Genomic DNA, 18,664 nt, shown 5'->3' with positions numbered 1-18,664 from the left:
GAGGGACACGCACAGGCCTCACAGGGCCAGCCCCCTCTGTCTGAAAAAGAAAACGCTTCCTTCCACTGACCAGTGCTGCGGCAGGGAAGGCTGACGGTACCACATTGAAGTTGTTTCATTGATTGTGTCAACTGGCGCTCGTCACTGAAGTTTAAACAGGTGTGCCTCCAAACCGACCTTTAGAGAAAATCTCTGGCCAGTGAACTGTGATCAGTGTTTAAACATCCACATGTCACTTCAACAATTTGTTTTGGCAAGTGTGCAAAAAATCGGTCCCAGGTCGCATACATTGAGTATGCAACTTATTAGATGGCTATCGTTCGACCCAAACCCCTGCAAACTGTGGTAATTGAGTGAAGAGATTGAGAAGAGTGTTTTAAGCCACTGTTTTCTGTCCTTCATGTCTGTTCACAGCATCGGGCACTGCATACCAGTTGCACAGAAGGGTGTAATGTTTTTACAGAGGATAAGCAGTTACTCTCAACCCTATCTGGCTGTCCAATTTATGTTGCTGCACCGAGTGTCTGTTGACTGTGATTAATGATCCACTATTCAGTGCAAGCCACAAATGAAAACAAAACACACAAATGTTAACATTAGGCGTATCACTTTTAGGCATTTCACCTCAACAGCATACCTGACCATGTTTTCATTTTCGTCTGGATAGTAAAATTCAGATTGATCGCTTTTGTTAATTTTGAAAATGTCGTCAGAGGGCAATACGGATCCGAACTGACCGGTGAGGAGGGCAATACGCAGCTGGCATGACTACGCATTAGCCAATCAGAACGGTCGTACTGTCGTTGCCATATAATAAAACTCCTTAATGGTAGAGTCCGCTACTCTAATCCCGCACACTTTTTGTCAAATCCAGGGAATTGCTCCTCACGGTTCTCTAACTCTAATCTGGTGTTCGTACACAGCCCTGGCTCTGTAAATGGGAGACAAACATAGTGGCTCAGACAAAACTTCTGCTCTGTGTTCCGGAATGTGTCGGGGAACAAATGTTATGACAGAACCGTATCCTCACTCTTACCCAAGCGAGGCGGCGGAGTGTTTCGTCCGTTTCAGGAGGCCACTTTTAGTGCCAGCTGACCTCGATCTCGGGCCAGGCCGCTTATTACACGCCACTTTTGCTGGAATCCCTGGGAGATGCTGGGCTGTCCCTCAGAAAGCAGTACTTTGGTGTCAAAAGGGGAATCTCTGAGGCCTGCACTGGAGTGGGAAACCATTACAGCAGTACACGATGCAGACCTATTTTGGTATTTAATGCTCTCTACTTTTTTCCCCCCTCTCATCTCTCTCTCTTGTTTTTTTTTTTTTTGTATCTTTTTTTTGGAGGGGGGGGGGGGATGGGGGCATTGGTTCACTCGGAGTACACATTCTTGTCAGGGCTTACCCTTTTGGAGTGGTGCAGAAGAGGCGAGAGAGTGAGAGAGAGCAGTGAAGAGCTAGCCTCCCTGTGAGTTTTTAGCGTTCCTGACGTTGGAGCCCGAGATGGAAAGCACACTGTCTCGGCAGCGGAGCAGACCAGGGGTTGCCGTTAAATCAGACTGACTGCTTCGGGGCTCCACTGGGGGGCATTAAGGACGGGACGCGGGGCCCTTGTTATTCCCATTCCGTGTGTCTCGGCCAGGGCTTGAAGCCACTCTGACAGCCTGCAGCCAGAGCTCCCCTGTGTGACAGCAACATGAGCTCAGGCACACGCAAGTGTGAGCAGCGAGGCGGAGGGAGACCGAGGGAGACAGACAGTGTGTGAGAGAGGGGGGGGAGAAGAGGCAGAGAGAGAAGAAGAAGAAGAAGAGGCAGAGAGAGGAGAGGCAGAGGCTGAGAGAGAAGAAGAAGAAGAGGCAAAGAGAGAAGAAGAAGAAGAAGAGGCAGAGACAGACAGAGACAAGAAGAAGAAGGAGAAGAAGAGAGAGTGGTAGAGAGACCGAGAGCAAGAAGGGGAAAGAGAGAGTATAAGGGAGTAAAGTGTAAGGGAGAGAAGGAGAGAGAGAGAGAGAGAGAGAAAGACAGCCAGACCAGGATCATTACTACACAGCTCTAATATGAGAACCAGCTGTTCTTTGGCTCTCTCTTGCTCCACTCCTCTCTCTCTCTCTCTCTCTCTCTCTCATTCTCTTTCTGTTTGTCCTCATTTTTCAACTCACTTTCTTTCTTTCTCTCTCTTGCTGCCTCTCAGTGAAAAAAAGAGAGCCCTTCATTCCTTCCCAACCCCTCCGCTCCATGCTTCACTGTTGCACTCTCATGTCTGGACAGTCTCCTAAATAAACTGCAGTGCAATCGTGGCAGTGAGGTCTGTGGAAGCAGAGGGAAACTCTTCTCTTCTCTTCTCTGCACTATGAGGACGAAGTTGAATCTGCACAGGCCGGCTGACTTCTGTGTAGATCGGCCTTTCTCACTATTTGTTCTCAGACTGCCTTTGCTGAATGCAATGAAAGAAATAAAAGAAGATCGAGTGGAGATTGGCTTGGATAAAATAAGTGCCGTCTGCTTTAGACTGCCTCTCCCAAAATTTGAGAATGTCCTTTTCTGACTGTCTGTTTTTGAATTGCCTGATCCAAGTCTTCTGGCTCCCACTCGCTCTTGGGTGTGAGATTGTCTGAGGGACTTGCCAATAGAATGAAACCATTTGATTTATTTCATTTTATTAGTTTATTTTTTGTGTGAGAAAATGGTTGCATGTTTTATGTTTTCAGATCTCTTCATCAGCACAAGGCTGCCTTTGTTGTTTCTTTTTTCAGTCTCTCGAGTCGCTGTGATGTTTGTGATCCGGCTCACGTTTTCTCCCTGTGCAGGCGAGAGTGTCGATTGGCTGATCTACCTGTCAACACATCTCCCCTCTCCTCTCCTCTCCTCTCCCTGCCCGACCTTTTTTTTCTTTTTTTCCCATCAGCCCCCTGTGTGTTTGAAGAGCACTCTCTACTGTAAATCTCCGTGGGAAGCCGGGCCCTTTGGTCTCGACCCGTTGTTGAGAAGATTTCATGGCCTGCCTTCACGTTTTGAAGTGTCTCCGAGGGACAAGTGCGGGAAGCCTGCGTGATTTTTGTCTGGGGGCATGTTACCCAAGCCCTTTGCCTGTCGACCCCCCCAACCCCCCTCAAACCTCCTCCAATCCCTCACACCCCGCCTCCCTCCCCAGCCCCCCACCCCCACCCCTGAGCTGCCCCTCCTGGGACATTTTTTCAGGCCTGGTGCATGGAGCCGGGCCAAGGCAAATAAAGAGCTACCAGTATGCGCTTTGTCCGCGCTGACACCAGACCAGAGAGCGGGTGCTCGGCGGTAGCCAGCACCGGGGGCTGTGAAGGTGGGTCTGCTGGGGAGGCAGCGGCGGCGGTGGTGGTGGCGGCGGCTCTTCTGCACTGTTAGTTCAGGCCGCTTCTGTTTGCACATGCCAGCCGTTGACGGGCCCATCGCCATGGGAACGGCCAGGGGAGCAAGCCTTTGCTTGCTGTTGGGCTGGGGGGAAAGAAAGGGCAACAATAAACTTGCAAAAAAAAAAAGTGTGACGTGAGAAAGCTTGGTGCAGAAAGAAGGTAACCCCCCCCCCCCCCAGCCACCATTGTCAATTGAGCCAGATCCGTATTGTTGGTACATGTTGGATTGCTAGTGTTCTAGCCCTCCTCTGCCTTGGACACTGCTCAGTGTTGCAATGCTTGTAAGAAAAACACAGCTCTGATTCATTACCCTGCCTCCTTTGAATTGGGTTGTGCACAAGAGCCGAAACTACACACACTAACATGAGGTCAGCACTGACCTCAAAACTCCTCAGCCTGACCTGCTTTCCTCAACAAGTCACTCGAGGAGTGTCATCGATGACTAACTTTATTTGTGGTTTGGGGGATTTTAGGTCCGTCATTGCGTATTTCCTGTTTTTTATCTGGAAAATCTGTGTCTCTTTAAGTGTCTGCACCCCCTCCTTTCCCTCTGTGAGGCGCGTTGTGCTACCTCCTGGTATGAAATGCGCCGTACAAATAAAGTTTGATTTGATTTGATTTGGTCCCTTATTTCGTCATTGCACAATGTTTACCGGAAATGTCCTCCCTTTGCCTGACGTATCACTTGTCCTTTGGCATCAGGCACTCATCACTTCCTCTGCTTGACATAACGTTCCCAGGACAGAGTGTCCCTGCGTCCATCTTACTCCATAAACTATTACTTACACTTGAGAGACATGCGCCAGCCAGAGCAGTTGTATTGAAACTCAACCAGTTTTTTTTCTTTTTGTAAATCTGTCTCTTGAGTCTTCGAAAGGTTCTCACAAAAAGTGTAAGTTTTATTTTTTTTTGTTAATGGTACTGCGGCTCAGTTTTTTGCTCTCGGGTGCTGTGGTTCAGCCCTTTTCCTGTCGTAGATAGCGCTTAAGTGTCTTAGCTCCGCGCCGCAGAGAGATGCTACAGCTGCCTCGGTAGATAGCGGCCTCTGGCCTGCCGCCCAGGCAGCTGCCTTGCCAGACGAACACAAACAAATCTGAGGCCTGTTGCATCCACCACTCCGGCAGTCACCATCCGCAATGCCACGGTGAATAATGGCTGCCGTCTTCAAGCAGGTGCAGATACCTGTTGAGATATTGCTGCCAGCATTCTTATCTAGCTAGTGCAGCTGTGTGTGTGTGTGTGTGTGTGTGTGTGTGTGTGTGTGTGTGTGTGTGTGTGTGTGCGCACATGTGTGGACATGTGTGTGTTGTAGTCGAAAGGTGACAAAAAAAAGAGATAAAAAAACAAAACAAAAATCAGAAAATAAGCACACTGCCACGATTTGCTACACCAATGGTGCTGTTTGTATCGATTGGCAGATTAGACAAATTCTAATTCCTGGCTTGAGATGCACTAATTGCCTAATACTGGTGGTTGTCAAGAATAACTGGAGAGGACATCTTTTGGAATCTACAGTGATGGTTGCTTAAATAATCTGTTGTAAATTTCAGTTTAACCTTGTTTCTTTTTTTTTTCTTCTCCTCAACGCAGAGGGATTTTTCTGGACACCATCCTGCCTCGCTACGATGTGAACGGAGTCCGGCCGCCCATCGGCCAGAGAACCAGGCTGAGCAAAGGGGACATCACCCAGGCTCGCAAACTTTACAAGTGTCCAAGTAAGAACAAACAGTCCGACAGCAAATTAGGGTGTAACATCAAACAGTAAAACATTCTTTGCCCTTGTTACTGTTTATTTGGGGAGCCATGATGTTTTTTTTCCCTGCTTAACGATAAACCCTTATGCCACCGCAAGTCAATAGTCCGTCGAGAATCCTATCCCAGGTCTCCGCAGATATAGCTTCTGCCATCTGGAAATAGATGAGCCACCGCGATTGATGTGGTGCAGTTTCTTAGCTACGGTTACCGTGGCTCCCCGACTTGAGGAAAGTGTGTAAACAGTGCCCCTGGGAGAGGAAGTTTGTCATCGCTCCCTTTTTATTTTTTTCCGTCTTTCTCGGATGGATACACAAGGAACAGCAGGTCCCGAGAGGACAAAGAGCGAGACAGGAGTGGTGGGAAGGGAACAGAACCCAGCAAGTGCTCCTCCCAGCACAGGGGTGGGGGTCAGGACATTTACAAATGTAAACTCTACGGAGAGGCAACAGCGAGCGGAACCGCAGAGAGGGGCCCACGCTCCTCCATACATCACCCAGGGAAAGGGCCCCGGAGGAGCCCCAGTGCAGTCCTGCCACTCTCTCTCTCTCAAACCCCCTCTCTCTCAAACCCCCTCTCTCTCAAACCCCCTCTCTCTCAAACCCTCTCTCTCTTGAGTCATGCATGTGGTCAGAGCTACCGGGAGGATCAGTGAGCAAGAGCACACAGCTGTAGTGGAAACCGTAGGCCGAGGTTAGTGTCCATGCGGTCCCCCCGCCCCCCCCCCCCCCCCCCCGCATCTGAGCAGTCTGAGAGGCTGGGCACCAGGGGATGGAAAACACTGCCCATACGTTCCATGGCTTTTTGTGTGGTGACTGTAAAAGTCTGTGTGTGTGTGTGACGGAGAGAGAGTGTGTGTGTGTGTGTGTGTGTGTGTGTGTGTGAGTGTGTGAGACGGAGAGAGAGCGCGTGTGTGTGCTGGGGTGGGGGGTAAGCTGACCATAGAGAGCGAGAGAGAGAGCCACATGGTGGGAGAAAAAAAATTAGCATGAAGCATGGAATATTCCCATTCACAATATCATACCAGTGGGCATCTGTCACCCAGTAGCGCACCAAATCGCCTGTTTACACCTCAGTGTCGCAATTATGGTGGGAGAGAAAGGGCGAGGGAGCCAGCGCCCACACGTTTAATAACCCAGCAAAAAAACAACATGTCTGTGTCTGTGGGGTGGTAAGGAACCTATGGGAGGGTGCTTTTTATGACTTTTCCGCAAGCACTGGGGGAAGAGTGTGAGTGTGTGTGTGTGTGTGTGTGTGAATTTGAGTGTGAGTATGAGTGTGTGTGTGAGTGTGTGTGTGTGGGGGGGGTGATCCACAGGGTATTATTTTGAAAAGGCACAATCACTCGACAGATCTGTGGCCTCCCACTCTGGATCCCCTCCAGGTCCCCTCCAGCACCTCCACTCGCTGCCATGCAAATGAACCTGTCATCAGTGTTCAGAGTGTTTCATCCCAGGTGATTTCTTCTCTTTCTTTCTCCCTCGCTCTCGCTCTCTCGCGCTCTCTCTCTCTCTCTCTCTGTCTCTCTCTATTTCTTTCTTTCTTTCTTTCTTTCTCCCTCGCTCTCGCTCTCTCTCTATCTCTCTCTCTATCTCTCTCTCTCTCTCTATTTCTTTCTTTCTTTCTTTTTCCCTCACTCTCTCTCCCTCTCTCTCTCGCTCTCTTTCTTTCTTTCTTTCTTTCTTTCTCTTTCTCTCTCTATCTCTATCTCCCTCCCTCTCTCTCTCGCGAGACACCTCTCTGATAGATGTGTTTTGCCGCCATGTTCCCGATGGGGTTTTCTCCTGTCTTTCCTTTCCATTTTGGAATTGGAATCTCAATCTCTGCTCATTATTTCACCTTTAATCCATAGCTGTTGTGTAAAGTGTGGGCCATGGTGTGGTTCAGTGTGAGTTTGACATTTCACAGCTTACAGTTTGAAAGTCGGGGGAGGGGGGTCACAGGGAGATGGAGTGTATGATTTAAGAGATCTTGTGAGACAAAGGAACATGACTCGCTCTCTCTCCTCGTTAATCAGGAGACCGTGAGCCTGTGCCACACATAGTTACATGCAGCTGTGCATACTTGACCAGGAGATGCCCGGAGATAACCTTTAGCCCAGAGGTGTGGGTCAACTCCTAATGCCAAAGTCTGTGTTTATGTGTGTCTGTGTGTCTGTCTGTCTGTCTGTGTGTGTGTGTGTGTGTGTGTGTGTGTGTGTGTGTGTGTGTGTGTCTGTGTGTCTGTGTGTGTGTGTGTGTGTGTGTGTGTGTCGACAGGATGTGGAGATAGCCTCCAGGAGAGCAGCGGGAACCTCTCCTCCCCAGGGTTTCCCAATGGATATTCTGCTTACCAGCACTGCATCTGGAGAATATCAGTCACACCCGGAGAGAAGGTGGGCCATGTCTCTCTCTCTTTCTGTCTCTCTCTCTGTCTGTCTCTCCCTCACTCTCTTTATGTCTCTCTCTCTGTCTGTCTCTCTCTCTCACTCTCTTTCTCTTTCTCACTCTCTCTCTCACTCTCTGTCTGTCTCTATCTCTCACTCTCTTCATGTCTCTCTCTCTCTCTCTCTCTCTCTCTCTCTCTCACTCGCTCGCTCTTATTCTGACACACACACACACACACAAGGCTATACACAAGTATGTCCGCACAGACCCTCACACACAAATAAACAGATTTTCTATGTAGGCACGTGCACAAGAAGACACACACACACACACACACACACACACACACACAAACAGAGTGCACACATAGAACCCCACAAAATTCTGCATACACAATCTTACACACATACACAGACACACACATATATACTGTACATTTGACATTTGTGCGCACAAAATCATTCCCCAAGCTTGCAATACAGTCAGGAATGCCTGGGCTATTAAGCTTTATAGCCATAATGAGTGTTTTGGGGTACCCAAGCAATTGTATTTAACATGGGCAGAGGCAAACACACTGCAGCCCTGTGTGTTTATTAGAGGGAGAGAGAGAGACAGATAGAGGTGGTGGGGCGCAGAAGGGAGTAATTAAACCCAGTGGAATGACGTGACGGCACAACCTCTCGGTGGAAGAGCAGCTAGCAGGCCTCTGGCGTCTGGATGCAGGGAGGAGGCGGGCGCCCATGTTTCAGTACCTCTCTGAAGCATTGGAAATGTCTCTCCTTTGGTCCATTTTGCTACTCCTATTTTGAGCTTTTCAGCATAAAACAGTGCTGTGAAATAACTCACCTGGACATACTGCATGGATACATGGCTCTACATTCAGTGTAGAACTCTAATTTCTTTTTGCTTATGTCTTCTATTTATGTTTTCGCGTGTAGATCATTCTGAACTTCACCTCCATGGACCTGTACAGGAGTCACCTGTGCTGGTATGACCATGTGGAGATCAGAGACGGCTACTGGAGAAAGGCTCCTCTGAAAGGTCAGGAGGGAAAGGGAATCACACTGAAAGCCCCATGACACACACTTAACCAGAGTTTCTGTGTGTATGAAAGTCTGTGCTATACATCTTATGTTCATGTACGGGTGTCTTTGACCGTGTGTGTGTGTGTGTGTGTGTGTGTGTGTGTGTGTGTGTGTGTGTGTGTGTGTGTCTCTATTGTCTTATCACAGGTCGCTTCTGCGGAGACAAGCTGCCAGAGCCCATCATATCCACCGACAGCCGACTGTGGATCGAGTTCCGAAGCAGCAGCAACTGGGTGGGCAAGGGCTTCTCAGCTGTTTATGAAGGTACGGTTCCCCACTGCAGCCCCCCCCCCCCCCACACACACACACACACACACACACACACAGGCCAGCTGCTCGGGGCAAAAACCACAACATTTGGCTGTCATGATGCCACAGCTTGGTTAATCCCCTTTTGTTCCCCAAAGACAAATACCACAATGGCCTTATTTACAGAGAGAGAAATGCCAGCCTTGAACTAATCACACTGTTTACCTCCACATACATCAGGCAGCCATGTTTGTCTTCTAAGGGGCTTTGCATCGCTCCCTATAGGGTCTCTCAGGCATAGCTGCCAGATGATAGAATAACCATTGCTGTATGTCTGTGGTATTTGCTGACAGCAGCACACAAATCATTACAGCATACAGAGCCGTAACAATCCCCAGTCGTTTTTTTTGGAGGTAATCTGCTGTTGTCTGCAGTCCCCCCCCCCTGTCCTCCTTATGAAGGCTTATGTGGGATTTCACCCCTTGTTTGAAGGTCACTTCAGTAACAATAGTGCAGCTGTGGCAAATGAAATGATGATGATAATGGTGATGGTGAGGTCAGTGACACTGAATTAATTTACGACTTGTGATGAAGAAAAGTGGTCCAGGCACTCATATGGATTGTTTTTATGTTTAAAAAGCCGTTATTTTGAGAGCTAAATCAATTACAAAACACAAAGGCTTCATCATCATCAGTGTCATCAGGGTTATGTTTCACAACATATGTGCTCCTGAACTTTAATGATGGTGATGATAACAATGGCGATTGTGTTGGTGATTATGATGATGATGGTGATGATGTCTGTTGCTCTCTCATCATCAGCTATTTGTGGTGGGGAGGTGAAGAAGGACAGTGGGCAGATCCAGTCCCCCAACTACCCCGACGACTACAGGCCCAACAAAGTGTGTGTGTGGAAGATCACAGTCGCCCAGGGATACCACGTGGGCCTGACCTTCCAGTCCTTTGAGGTGAGTGGAAACTCTGGAGACCTTAGAGGTCAGAGAGACCTTTTTAAAAGAAAACATGACTGTCTGCTGACCCCAGTGGTGGTCTTGTTCCTGGCAAACTAGCAGGTTGTAGTTTAGTTTAGTAGCGAGAGAAAGTAGTCGACCACAAGTATGAGTAACAAACAAACAGCGAGTCGACGCAAACTAGAACAAAAGCCCTGCAAGGCTTATAAATAAGCACGAAGTATTTCAGAAAAAAAGCCAGGTACAGCGTGTTATTGAAATCTGTCGCCAGAGGCTTTCGAGCACATAACGAGGTGTGTTATTGTCAGCATGATTTCATATATGCACAGGCAGAATAAACCCTACAAGGATTTCTATGTTTGGTGAAAGTGCATATGGTAGTTGCTAAGCGAGAGCACGTGACCCTGTGATTGGATAGATAGTGCTGGAACATGTGCAATGCATATTCCCCTGAAATAATTTGATCTTGTCGCTTTGGGCAACCTCTCTCTGCCCAAAAATAATACCACATTTTATCAGTATATAGGGAGGTGGAGAGAGGGGGAGCGAGAGAGAGAGTGGGAGAGAAGGAGGGAGAGAGAGAGAGAGAGAGAGAGATATGGGAAGGACTCCAGGTCTCATAAGTGAAAAAGGGAATTAGACGGGGAAGAGTGCTCCATATGGAGAGAGTAGTGGCGGTTCCAGCTGCCTCAGTACAGAGCTTCACATCTGCATGTGGTCCTGTGGTCTGTCCTCAGCTGGCACACACAGCCTCACACACATAGAAACCACATGTGTGTTCAGGGGTTGATGAGTTTAAGGCACATGAGCTCCGCACATAAGCCATTTTATTCAAGGTCTCTATGTTGGAAGAACTGACTTGCACTGTTTACATTTCTGTTGTAATGGCAGGACTGTCGAACTTATCTGTAATTGTTTTAAAATGTGGTTGTGTCATTCAAATCCTTGTATTGATCATGAAGAGATGCCTAATTTTCATACCCTCTTTTACTATTCTCACATTTTCAGTCAAAAGTAAAGAAATTATTGAGTTTAAAAAAATATATAGGTTTTCATCTCTCTATCGCTTTGTCCCTCTTTTTTCCCACTCTCGCTCACCCTCTCCGTCACCCTCACCCTCACTCCTATCCCACAGATTGAGAGGCATGATAGCTGTGCCTATGACTACCTGGAGGTGCGTGATGGCAACTCGGAGAGCAGCCCTCTGCTGGGTCGCTTCTGTGGCTACGACAAGCCAGACGACCTCAAGACCAGCTCCAACCAGCTGTGGATGAAGTTTGTGTCGGACGGCTCCGTCAACAAGGCAGGCTTCGCAGCCAACTTCTTCAAAGGTCAGATGTCAAAGGATGTGTTGCTTATCGCAAGCGAGGCTGACTCATTTGTTTGTTTACATATTTGCCGGATGTCCTGTTCTGTACAACTGTCTTCAGCGTGTACTATTCTTTCGGTGACCAGTTCATTCTCGGAAACACTCTGAAATGATCCAGTGTAAATATTATTAAGAACTGCCATCAGCTTCTCTGCTTGTCTGATGGCAGTGACGCCGGCTGGCCAGTAGAGGGCGACTCATCAATTCCTGTTGTTTTTTTTTTATTTTTCAGAGATGGACGAGTGTTCCAGGCCTGACAATGGTCGCTGTGAGCAGCGCTGCGTCAACACGCTGGGAAGCTACAAGTGTGCCTGTGAGGCGGGCTACGAGCTGGCGTCGGACAAGCGCAGCTGTGAAGGTGAGCCCTGAGGGAGGCCCAGAGAGACGAGCAGGGAAGGCTTTGCCCCTCTTCCCCTAAAGTCTTGCTCTTCAGTTTTAATGTTTGTGGTTTCATACATTTCCTCACTACAAGGATCCATTAATTGTTCTGGGAATAACATTCATACACTAACATTTTCAGGGCCTCGTACAATTAGTTGTAGCTGATACTCTGGCTGTTCTACACCCACTCTATGTGTTTGCTACCGAAACTCTGGCATTATGGGAAGTCAAATGTCAATCCTAGAATGACTACAGCTAGCCCAGTGCCCATATACTGCATGAATATCTTGATATTTTTTCCGCAGGGCAAACTGACCTTTAAAAAGGTCAGCCAATTATCACTAGAACAGTAGAGCTTCAAGTCTGCCTGTATTCTATTACGTTGCCAGTAACACAGACAATACATGCCATCTAAGACAAAGAGTTAAGTTCACATGGATGGTAACTAATTCCATCTAATTTATGTAGATATAGGATGTATTTCATAGGCCCTCCTCCAATGTACATTTATCTCGGTGTAAATCTGTTTATTTGTTTGTTTATTTGCCTTCTGTGTGGGGTTTCAGCTGCTTGCGGAGGCTACATCACCAAGCTGAACGGCTCCATCACCAGCCCGGGCTGGCCCAAGGAGTACCCGCCCAACAAGAACTGCATCTGGCAGCTGGTGGCGCCGTCGCAGTACCGCATCACCCTGCTCTTCGACCTCTTCGAGACAGAGGGCAACGACGTGAGCACTAGGGCTTTGGTTGAGCGTGGGGTGGGTCGTCCGATTCGGTTCCCTCTGAACGCGTGGTTAGGGCTTAAACGGGGCACAGGAGGTGGAATTAGACACAGCTCTGGAAGAAGGGTGTGGCATATCCATCGTTTGGACTTGCTGATCAAAATTAACAGAAAAACTGGTGTTTGCTACATCTCTATACATCCCAAACTGAGAGCAATGGTGTAAGATAAGACAGGCTGTAATGTAGCATTTTTCACTTCACTTTAGGTAAGAGGGAAGCTGTTACATAACAGATAACAATCACGATGAACCACTCTAACATGGGTGCTTAGACTGAAATAAAGAATGAAGCAGAATGACCCAATGTGACGGAGGTAGTAACTGTGTGTGGTTCTCATCATCCATCTTGCATTATCCTACATTATCCTGCTGTTTACGAGTTATGATGCTGTGTGTTCTGCTCAGGTTTGTAAGTACGACTATGTGGAGGTGCGGAGCGGACTCTCGGCCGACTCCAGACTCCATGGGAAGTTCTGCGGTGCGGAGAAGCCAGAGGCCATCACCTCCCAGTACAACATCATGCGCATCGAGTTCAAGTCGGACAACACCGTTTCCAAGAAGGGCTTCAAAGCGCAGTTCTTTGCAGGTTCGTCCCATAAGGAGTCCTCCTCGGAGTTTTCTTCAGTTTGTGTCTTTCTCAACCGCAGAGTGATTACAGGGTGTGTTTGTGAGTGTGTGTATTTGTGCGAGTGTGCAAGGATGTGTTTGAAAGACGGTTAATATACTACCTTGTCTCTTTGCAAACAGAGAATGCTTTGTTGTTGTTGTCCAGCTAAACAAAGAATAGTGCTGTCATCCTGGAGTGTCTTTTCTGGTTTGTTCTCAATCCGCTTGCATGTACAGATCTTGTTAGTCTGTCTGTTGGTCAGCCAGCCAGTCTCTCTCTGTCTCTCTCTCTCTCTGTCTCTCTCTCTCTCTCTCTCTCAGTCTCTCTCTCTCTCTGTCTCTCTCTCTCTCTGTGTGACTGGAGAGGACATCACTGTGGTCTCTGTGTGTCCCTGCAGACAAGGACGAGTGCTCCAAAGAGAACGGCGGTTGCCAGCACGAGTGTGTGAACACGTATGGCAGCTACAGCTGCCAGTGCCGGAGCGGCTTCGTGCTGCACGAGAACAAGCACGACTGCAAAGAGGGTGAGAGCGCGCCCGAACACCCCGCACCCCGACACACACCCCACACCCCACACCCCACAAGCCACTGCTGCACAGTCGCACAAGCATGCTAGGTATTTACAGATACAAATGTCTTCCTATAGCTCAGCTGTGTATATAGAGGGTTTGTGTTTGTGTGTGTGTTTTTGTGTTTGTGTTGGTGTTTGTGTTTGTCTGTGTGCATGCGTGTGTGGGTTTTTGTGTTTGTGTTTGTCTGTGTGCATGCGTGTGTGGGTTTTTGTGTTTGTGTTTGTCTGTGTGCATGCGTGCGTGAGTGTGTGTGTGTGTGTGTGTGTGTGTGTGTGTTTGAGGAAAACAGCACAGAGAGCTTGAGAAGGATAGGGTATGCAAGTGCACGCCGCCCGGATGCCAAAACCAACAGCAGTGCTGGCCGTCTGATGTCTGAATAGCGTGCCTGGCTGGGACGGGAGGGGATGGGAGGGGGAAAAAGAGAGGAAGAGAAAGAGCAAGAGAGGATAGAGGGAGAGCGAGCGCGGGGGAAGTTGTTGACTTTGTGTGTGTGTGTGTGTTTTTTTGCAGCGGGTTGCGATCACGTCGTGAACAGTGTGAGCGGCACCATCACAAGCCCCAACTGGCCAGACAAATACCCCAGCAAGAAGGCCTGCTCCTGGGCCCTATCCACCACCCCTGGCCACCGCGTCAAAATCGTATGTGCCTCTCCCACCTTATGATTAAGCTCTCGGGCATGAATGTCTGTGTGTGTGTGTGTGTGTGTGTGTGTGTGTGCGTGGGTGTGTTCTGATCTGAATCTCTTCAGAGACATGTCCGCATATGTTTGTGGGTGTGGATTCGGCCCATTTTGATATGATCCCCATTATGTCCTTGTTTGGTACTGTAAATGTATGAGTTGCTGTGAATATACTGCAGTCATCAGTGACTAGGGTTAGCATACAATAGGTATTTGTATTTCAGCTTTTTTCTGAGAGCCTGATTAATTGAAAATGTCTTGGTTGTACTCTTATTTAAATGCCTGGAGGACATCTTGGCATGGTTTTGGATGATGGCTCGCCTGTGTTTCACATAATGAAAAACCACATCCTGCTGTCATCTGTTTTTGTCTACACCCGGACCGTAAAACCAGATTTCTTCCTACTGGGACAGATAAAGATTGATCGATTGATTGATTGATGCGTTTTGAGTGATTCTCCCTCAATGTTGCTGCAGGCGTTCAACGAGATTGACATGGAGCCCCACGTGGAGTGTGCCTACGACCACATCGAGGTTTACGACGGGCGCGACGGGAAGGCGCCCAGCCTGGGACGCTACTGTGGCACCAAGAAGCCCCCGCCCATCATCTCCAGCGCCAACAAGATGTTCATCCGCTTCTTCTCGGACAACTCGGTGCAAAAGAAGGGCTTTGAGGCCTCCCACACTGCAGGTGCTCATCCTGGGGAGAAAGGCTGCATGTGTGTGTGTGTGCCTGCGTGTGTGTGTTTGTGCATGCATGCGCGTGCGTGTGTTTGTGTGTGTGTGTGTGTGTGTGTGTGTGTGTATACGTGTGTGAGAGAGAGAAAAAGAGGGGGAGGGGAAGACAAAGGATGATGATCATGTTATGTAAAGGGAGAATGAAAGGAAGAAAGTAACAGAAAGACAGAACATCTTTGGGAAGGTGGGATAAGAGACGACAGTGCCTGTGAATGTGGCTGCTTGTGGAGTCATTTCATAAAGTCATCCATAAAACCCATTATGTACGGGTAAGACACTGTGACCGCATCCCTCCAAAACCAGACTACACTGAGGAGAAACACAAACAAGTGGAAGTTGATCCGGAGAGTACGGTGAGGGAGGAGGCTGTGCCAGGGCACCACCCTGTGTGCCAAAGCCCACAGGAACGGCAGCAGACGCACACAGCCAGCCCCCCCCCCCCCCCCCCCCGCCCTCTGTGCCCGGGCTTTAGCAGCCCCCTGGGACGGAGCTCAGCGCAGCGCCCGGCCCGCTTTTTCACTGGGATTCTTCAGCTCAGCGGTTTCTCGTTCAGTCCGGGGGTTATGCAACGAGCTTACAGCGTTACGTTTCTTTAACACAGATGATGATGAGGATTAGGGCCGGGGCTACCTTTTGAGTCCTTTCATTTCTCATTTCAATGCTGAAGGCCATGTACCTGCTCGTTTACTAGGCTGTGCATTATCCACAGTATTGGTATATTATTTTATTATATATATCATTATTTTATATATGGCATTTGTATATTATTTTATGTAGTATGTTGCCTTTAATTAAAACCAACAAAATGTTTAAACACTCCTTACAGTAAATGTCCTTATGTGTTATGTTCACAGTGATAGCACAATGCAATTTTTGAGCATAATTCATATGCACTAAAACATGAAAGTTCATAGTACTATTTATTACTTCAGTAAGTACACTGTAATAATAACCATGTAATGTGATATCGCTTCAAACATTTTGTTGTGTGTGTGTGTGTGTGTGTGTGTGTGTGTATGTTTATAGAATGTGGCGGCCATCTTAAGGCAGAGGTGAAGACTAAAGACCTGTACTCCCATGCCCAGTTTGGGGACAATAACTACCCCGGGGCCTCGGACTGCCAGTGGACTATCTCTGCAGAAAAGGGCTATGGCGTAGAGCTCATCTTCCAGACGTTCGAGATCGAGGAGGAGGCCGACTGCGGCTATGACTACATGGAGCTCTTCGACGGATCTGACACTAAATCCCCAAGACTGGGCCGTTACTGTGGATCAGGGGTAAGATCGACATAGAGAAATCCATTGGAACAAGGTAAGAAGTGGCACACAGTTGAATATCCCACGTAATAAATAACTTACTCGTGAGCATCCCAAATTAAGTACTTGGGAGATTTAACTGTATGCCGCTTCGTTCCTTTGTTCACCACTTTATTAGCGGGCACCTATTCATGTTTTTTTTTATTTTTTTAAAGCGTGTACACAAAACCAACTTTGGCGAGAAACGCATTAACATTCCTGTCTGGAGTGCGAGAGCGTTTCGGTCTCGGAGAGACTGGATGCTCCGTTAATTAGCCGGAGATAATAACAATATGGACCCATTATTTTGCCAGCCTCTGCTCTGAGAATAAATCCCATCTTTGAGAGCTCTTCATTAGCAGAATCAGGTCAGTGGGTCAGGAGACCTGCAGGTGTTGCACGATTATTTCTCATCATGTAATCTGTCTGACGGCGACCCAAATTCTAACAAATCCCACATGAAGCGCTGAGTTTACCTCACAAACACCAAAAAGTAAGCATGGTGTTTGTAAGCAAGGCCTCCTCACAAGACTATGCCTACATGTACACTCCTTACGTGAGTCTGTGATTCTGGTGGAAGGTTGTTGATAGTCGAGCTCATCAGATGATCAAATTTACACCCCTCCCTGTCATGCTCCTGAAGTAACGTGTTGATTGGCTGGAATTGTTTATGGCTCGTTCAGAGCCACTGTAGTTGTTTCCTGTTTACAGAGCTACGTCTGTGTACAAACACCATATGAGATTTTTTTTTGTGCACACACAGAATGGATAGCTAGAGGGCTATGAGGAGCAATTCACTGAATTTGACAAAAAGTTAGTGGATTTAAATTGCAGACTTCCTACCTTTTAAGGAACTACGAGTTGCCGTAGAAACAGAATGACGTGGCTATGTTCCACGACCTTTGGGCCAAATTCAGACTCAGACGTGTATATGAAGTTGATTTGGTTCTGGTGATTACAGTGATGAGGCACCCCCTGTCTCAGGCTAGTGATGACCGCCGGCCCTGGCATCATTGATTTCCCCTGTCTTTGGGGAAGTCAAGAAGCCAGAGCTGCAGTTGGAACACACACACACACAGAAAGGTTCGCGCAGAGGCACACGCACAGGCACACGCGCACACACACACACACACACACACAGGGGCATGCACACACACGCACACACATACACACACACAGGCGCATACACACACAGACACACAGACAGACACACATCATACAGGCAGATCTCTAAGAGCGGAAGACATGGGGAGTTAGACTGCGACTGCTACCGTGCATTCCAGCTTAGTTTCATTTCAGTTCAGTTCACTAGCCAGCTCCGCTTATGTCTCCTGAAGCCTGGACCGCTGTAAATAGGGGCTGGCAGGCAGCGAATGCCCATAATGTCTGTGGTAATGATAGGACTGATCTTTCTATTAGGACTTCTATTGGAAAAGCCCTGCTGAGCGGCGGGGGTGAGGGCCGCGGCTCTGGGCGCTCGGTGCGGATGTGATTAGCAGCAGCAGCGAGAGCGAGAGGCTGGCCAGTGTTTACACGCTGAGCTGAAGCCACGCTTCTCATTCCCAGCCAGACTGGATCCTTCCGTTCCTGCTCGTGTCTTTATTCCTGGCACGCTGCTCCGTGCGGCAGTGGGATGCTGCTTCGAGTCTAATTGGAGGAGGTTTATAGGCTAATACAAGCGACATTAATGTGTTCATGCGGAATCCGATCAATACATAACCCCCCTTTGTCTATGAGTGGTCGGGGTTGTGGAATCTTCAGTCAAGTAGCCCATCACTCTTGACCTAATTCAGTAGCTTCTGTTTTATTCTTTTTATTTTTGATTCTTTCTTATTATATTATATAGAGATGTAGTCAAAGATCCAAGCAAGAGAAACATTTCATAATATGAAATGATCTTATAAAACAACATACTGCAATGTAACCATATCACAAAATAATAATAATAATAACGACATTCTCTCTTCTCTCTCTCCTTATGTCCATGTCTCTTTCTCTATGTCTTTCTTTCTTTCTCTCTCTTTCTCTCCCTCTCAAAGCCTCCCGAGGAGATCTACTCCGCCGGCGACTCGATCGTCATCAAGTTTCGCTCTGACGACACCATCAACAAGAAGGGTTTCCACGTACGCTACACCAGCACCAAGTTCCAGGACACGCTGCACTCGCGCAAAAAGTGACATGTGGGGGCCGGGAGGGGCCGTGCGGGGCCAAAGGAGAAGCGTAGGAGCCCCAAGGGGAGGCGCCAGCCCGTCGCTCGGAGACCCCCGGCCGCCAAGAACACCCAGACTGGACGGACCAGCCGCAAGACCGCCAACCGCACCTCAGTAGTTCCCAGGGGCTCTGGCGCCCCCTAATGACTGTGAGGAGTATAAGCCATTCCGCCGTAGACCTTGTTTTTACCTTTTTTTTATGGTTATGATTGGGATGGGTGGGGGGGGGGG

The 18,664-nt window shown here is 48.3% G+C and overlaps 1 protein-coding gene across 1 annotated transcript in view; it reads left to right on the top strand.

Annotated features, from left to right (window-relative positions):
- The window catches only part of bmp1a (bone morphogenetic protein 1a), a 41,180-nt gene extending 22,516 nt beyond the window's left edge, over window positions 1–18,664 (top strand). The window contains exons 7-20 of the mRNA XM_012830432.3: window positions 4,971–5,095; window positions 7,391–7,506; window positions 8,437–8,539; window positions 8,731–8,847; window positions 9,655–9,800; window positions 10,939–11,134; window positions 11,405–11,530; window positions 12,120–12,280; window positions 12,740–12,920; window positions 13,339–13,464; window positions 14,023–14,150; window positions 14,668–14,881; window positions 15,955–16,205; window positions 18,263–18,664. Coding sequence (XP_012685886.2) covers window positions 4,971–5,095; window positions 7,391–7,506; window positions 8,437–8,539; window positions 8,731–8,847; window positions 9,655–9,800; window positions 10,939–11,134; window positions 11,405–11,530; window positions 12,120–12,280; window positions 12,740–12,920; window positions 13,339–13,464; window positions 14,023–14,150; window positions 14,668–14,881; window positions 15,955–16,205; window positions 18,263–18,400 — 2,128 coding nt within the window. The 3' untranslated portion in view covers window positions 18,401–18,664. The remainder of the gene's footprint in view (window positions 1–4,970; window positions 5,096–7,390; window positions 7,507–8,436; window positions 8,540–8,730; window positions 8,848–9,654; window positions 9,801–10,938; window positions 11,135–11,404; window positions 11,531–12,119; window positions 12,281–12,739; window positions 12,921–13,338; window positions 13,465–14,022; window positions 14,151–14,667; window positions 14,882–15,954; window positions 16,206–18,262) is intronic.

This window comes from Clupea harengus, chromosome 7, assembly GCF_900700415.2.
Source record: "Clupea harengus chromosome 7, Ch_v2.0.2, whole genome shotgun sequence".
Lineage (NCBI taxonomy): Eukaryota > Metazoa > Chordata > Actinopteri > Clupeiformes > Clupeidae > Clupea > Clupea harengus.
The sequence above is the reverse complement of the archived record's forward strand: the minus strand, read 5'-3'. Positions and strand labels throughout refer to the sequence as shown.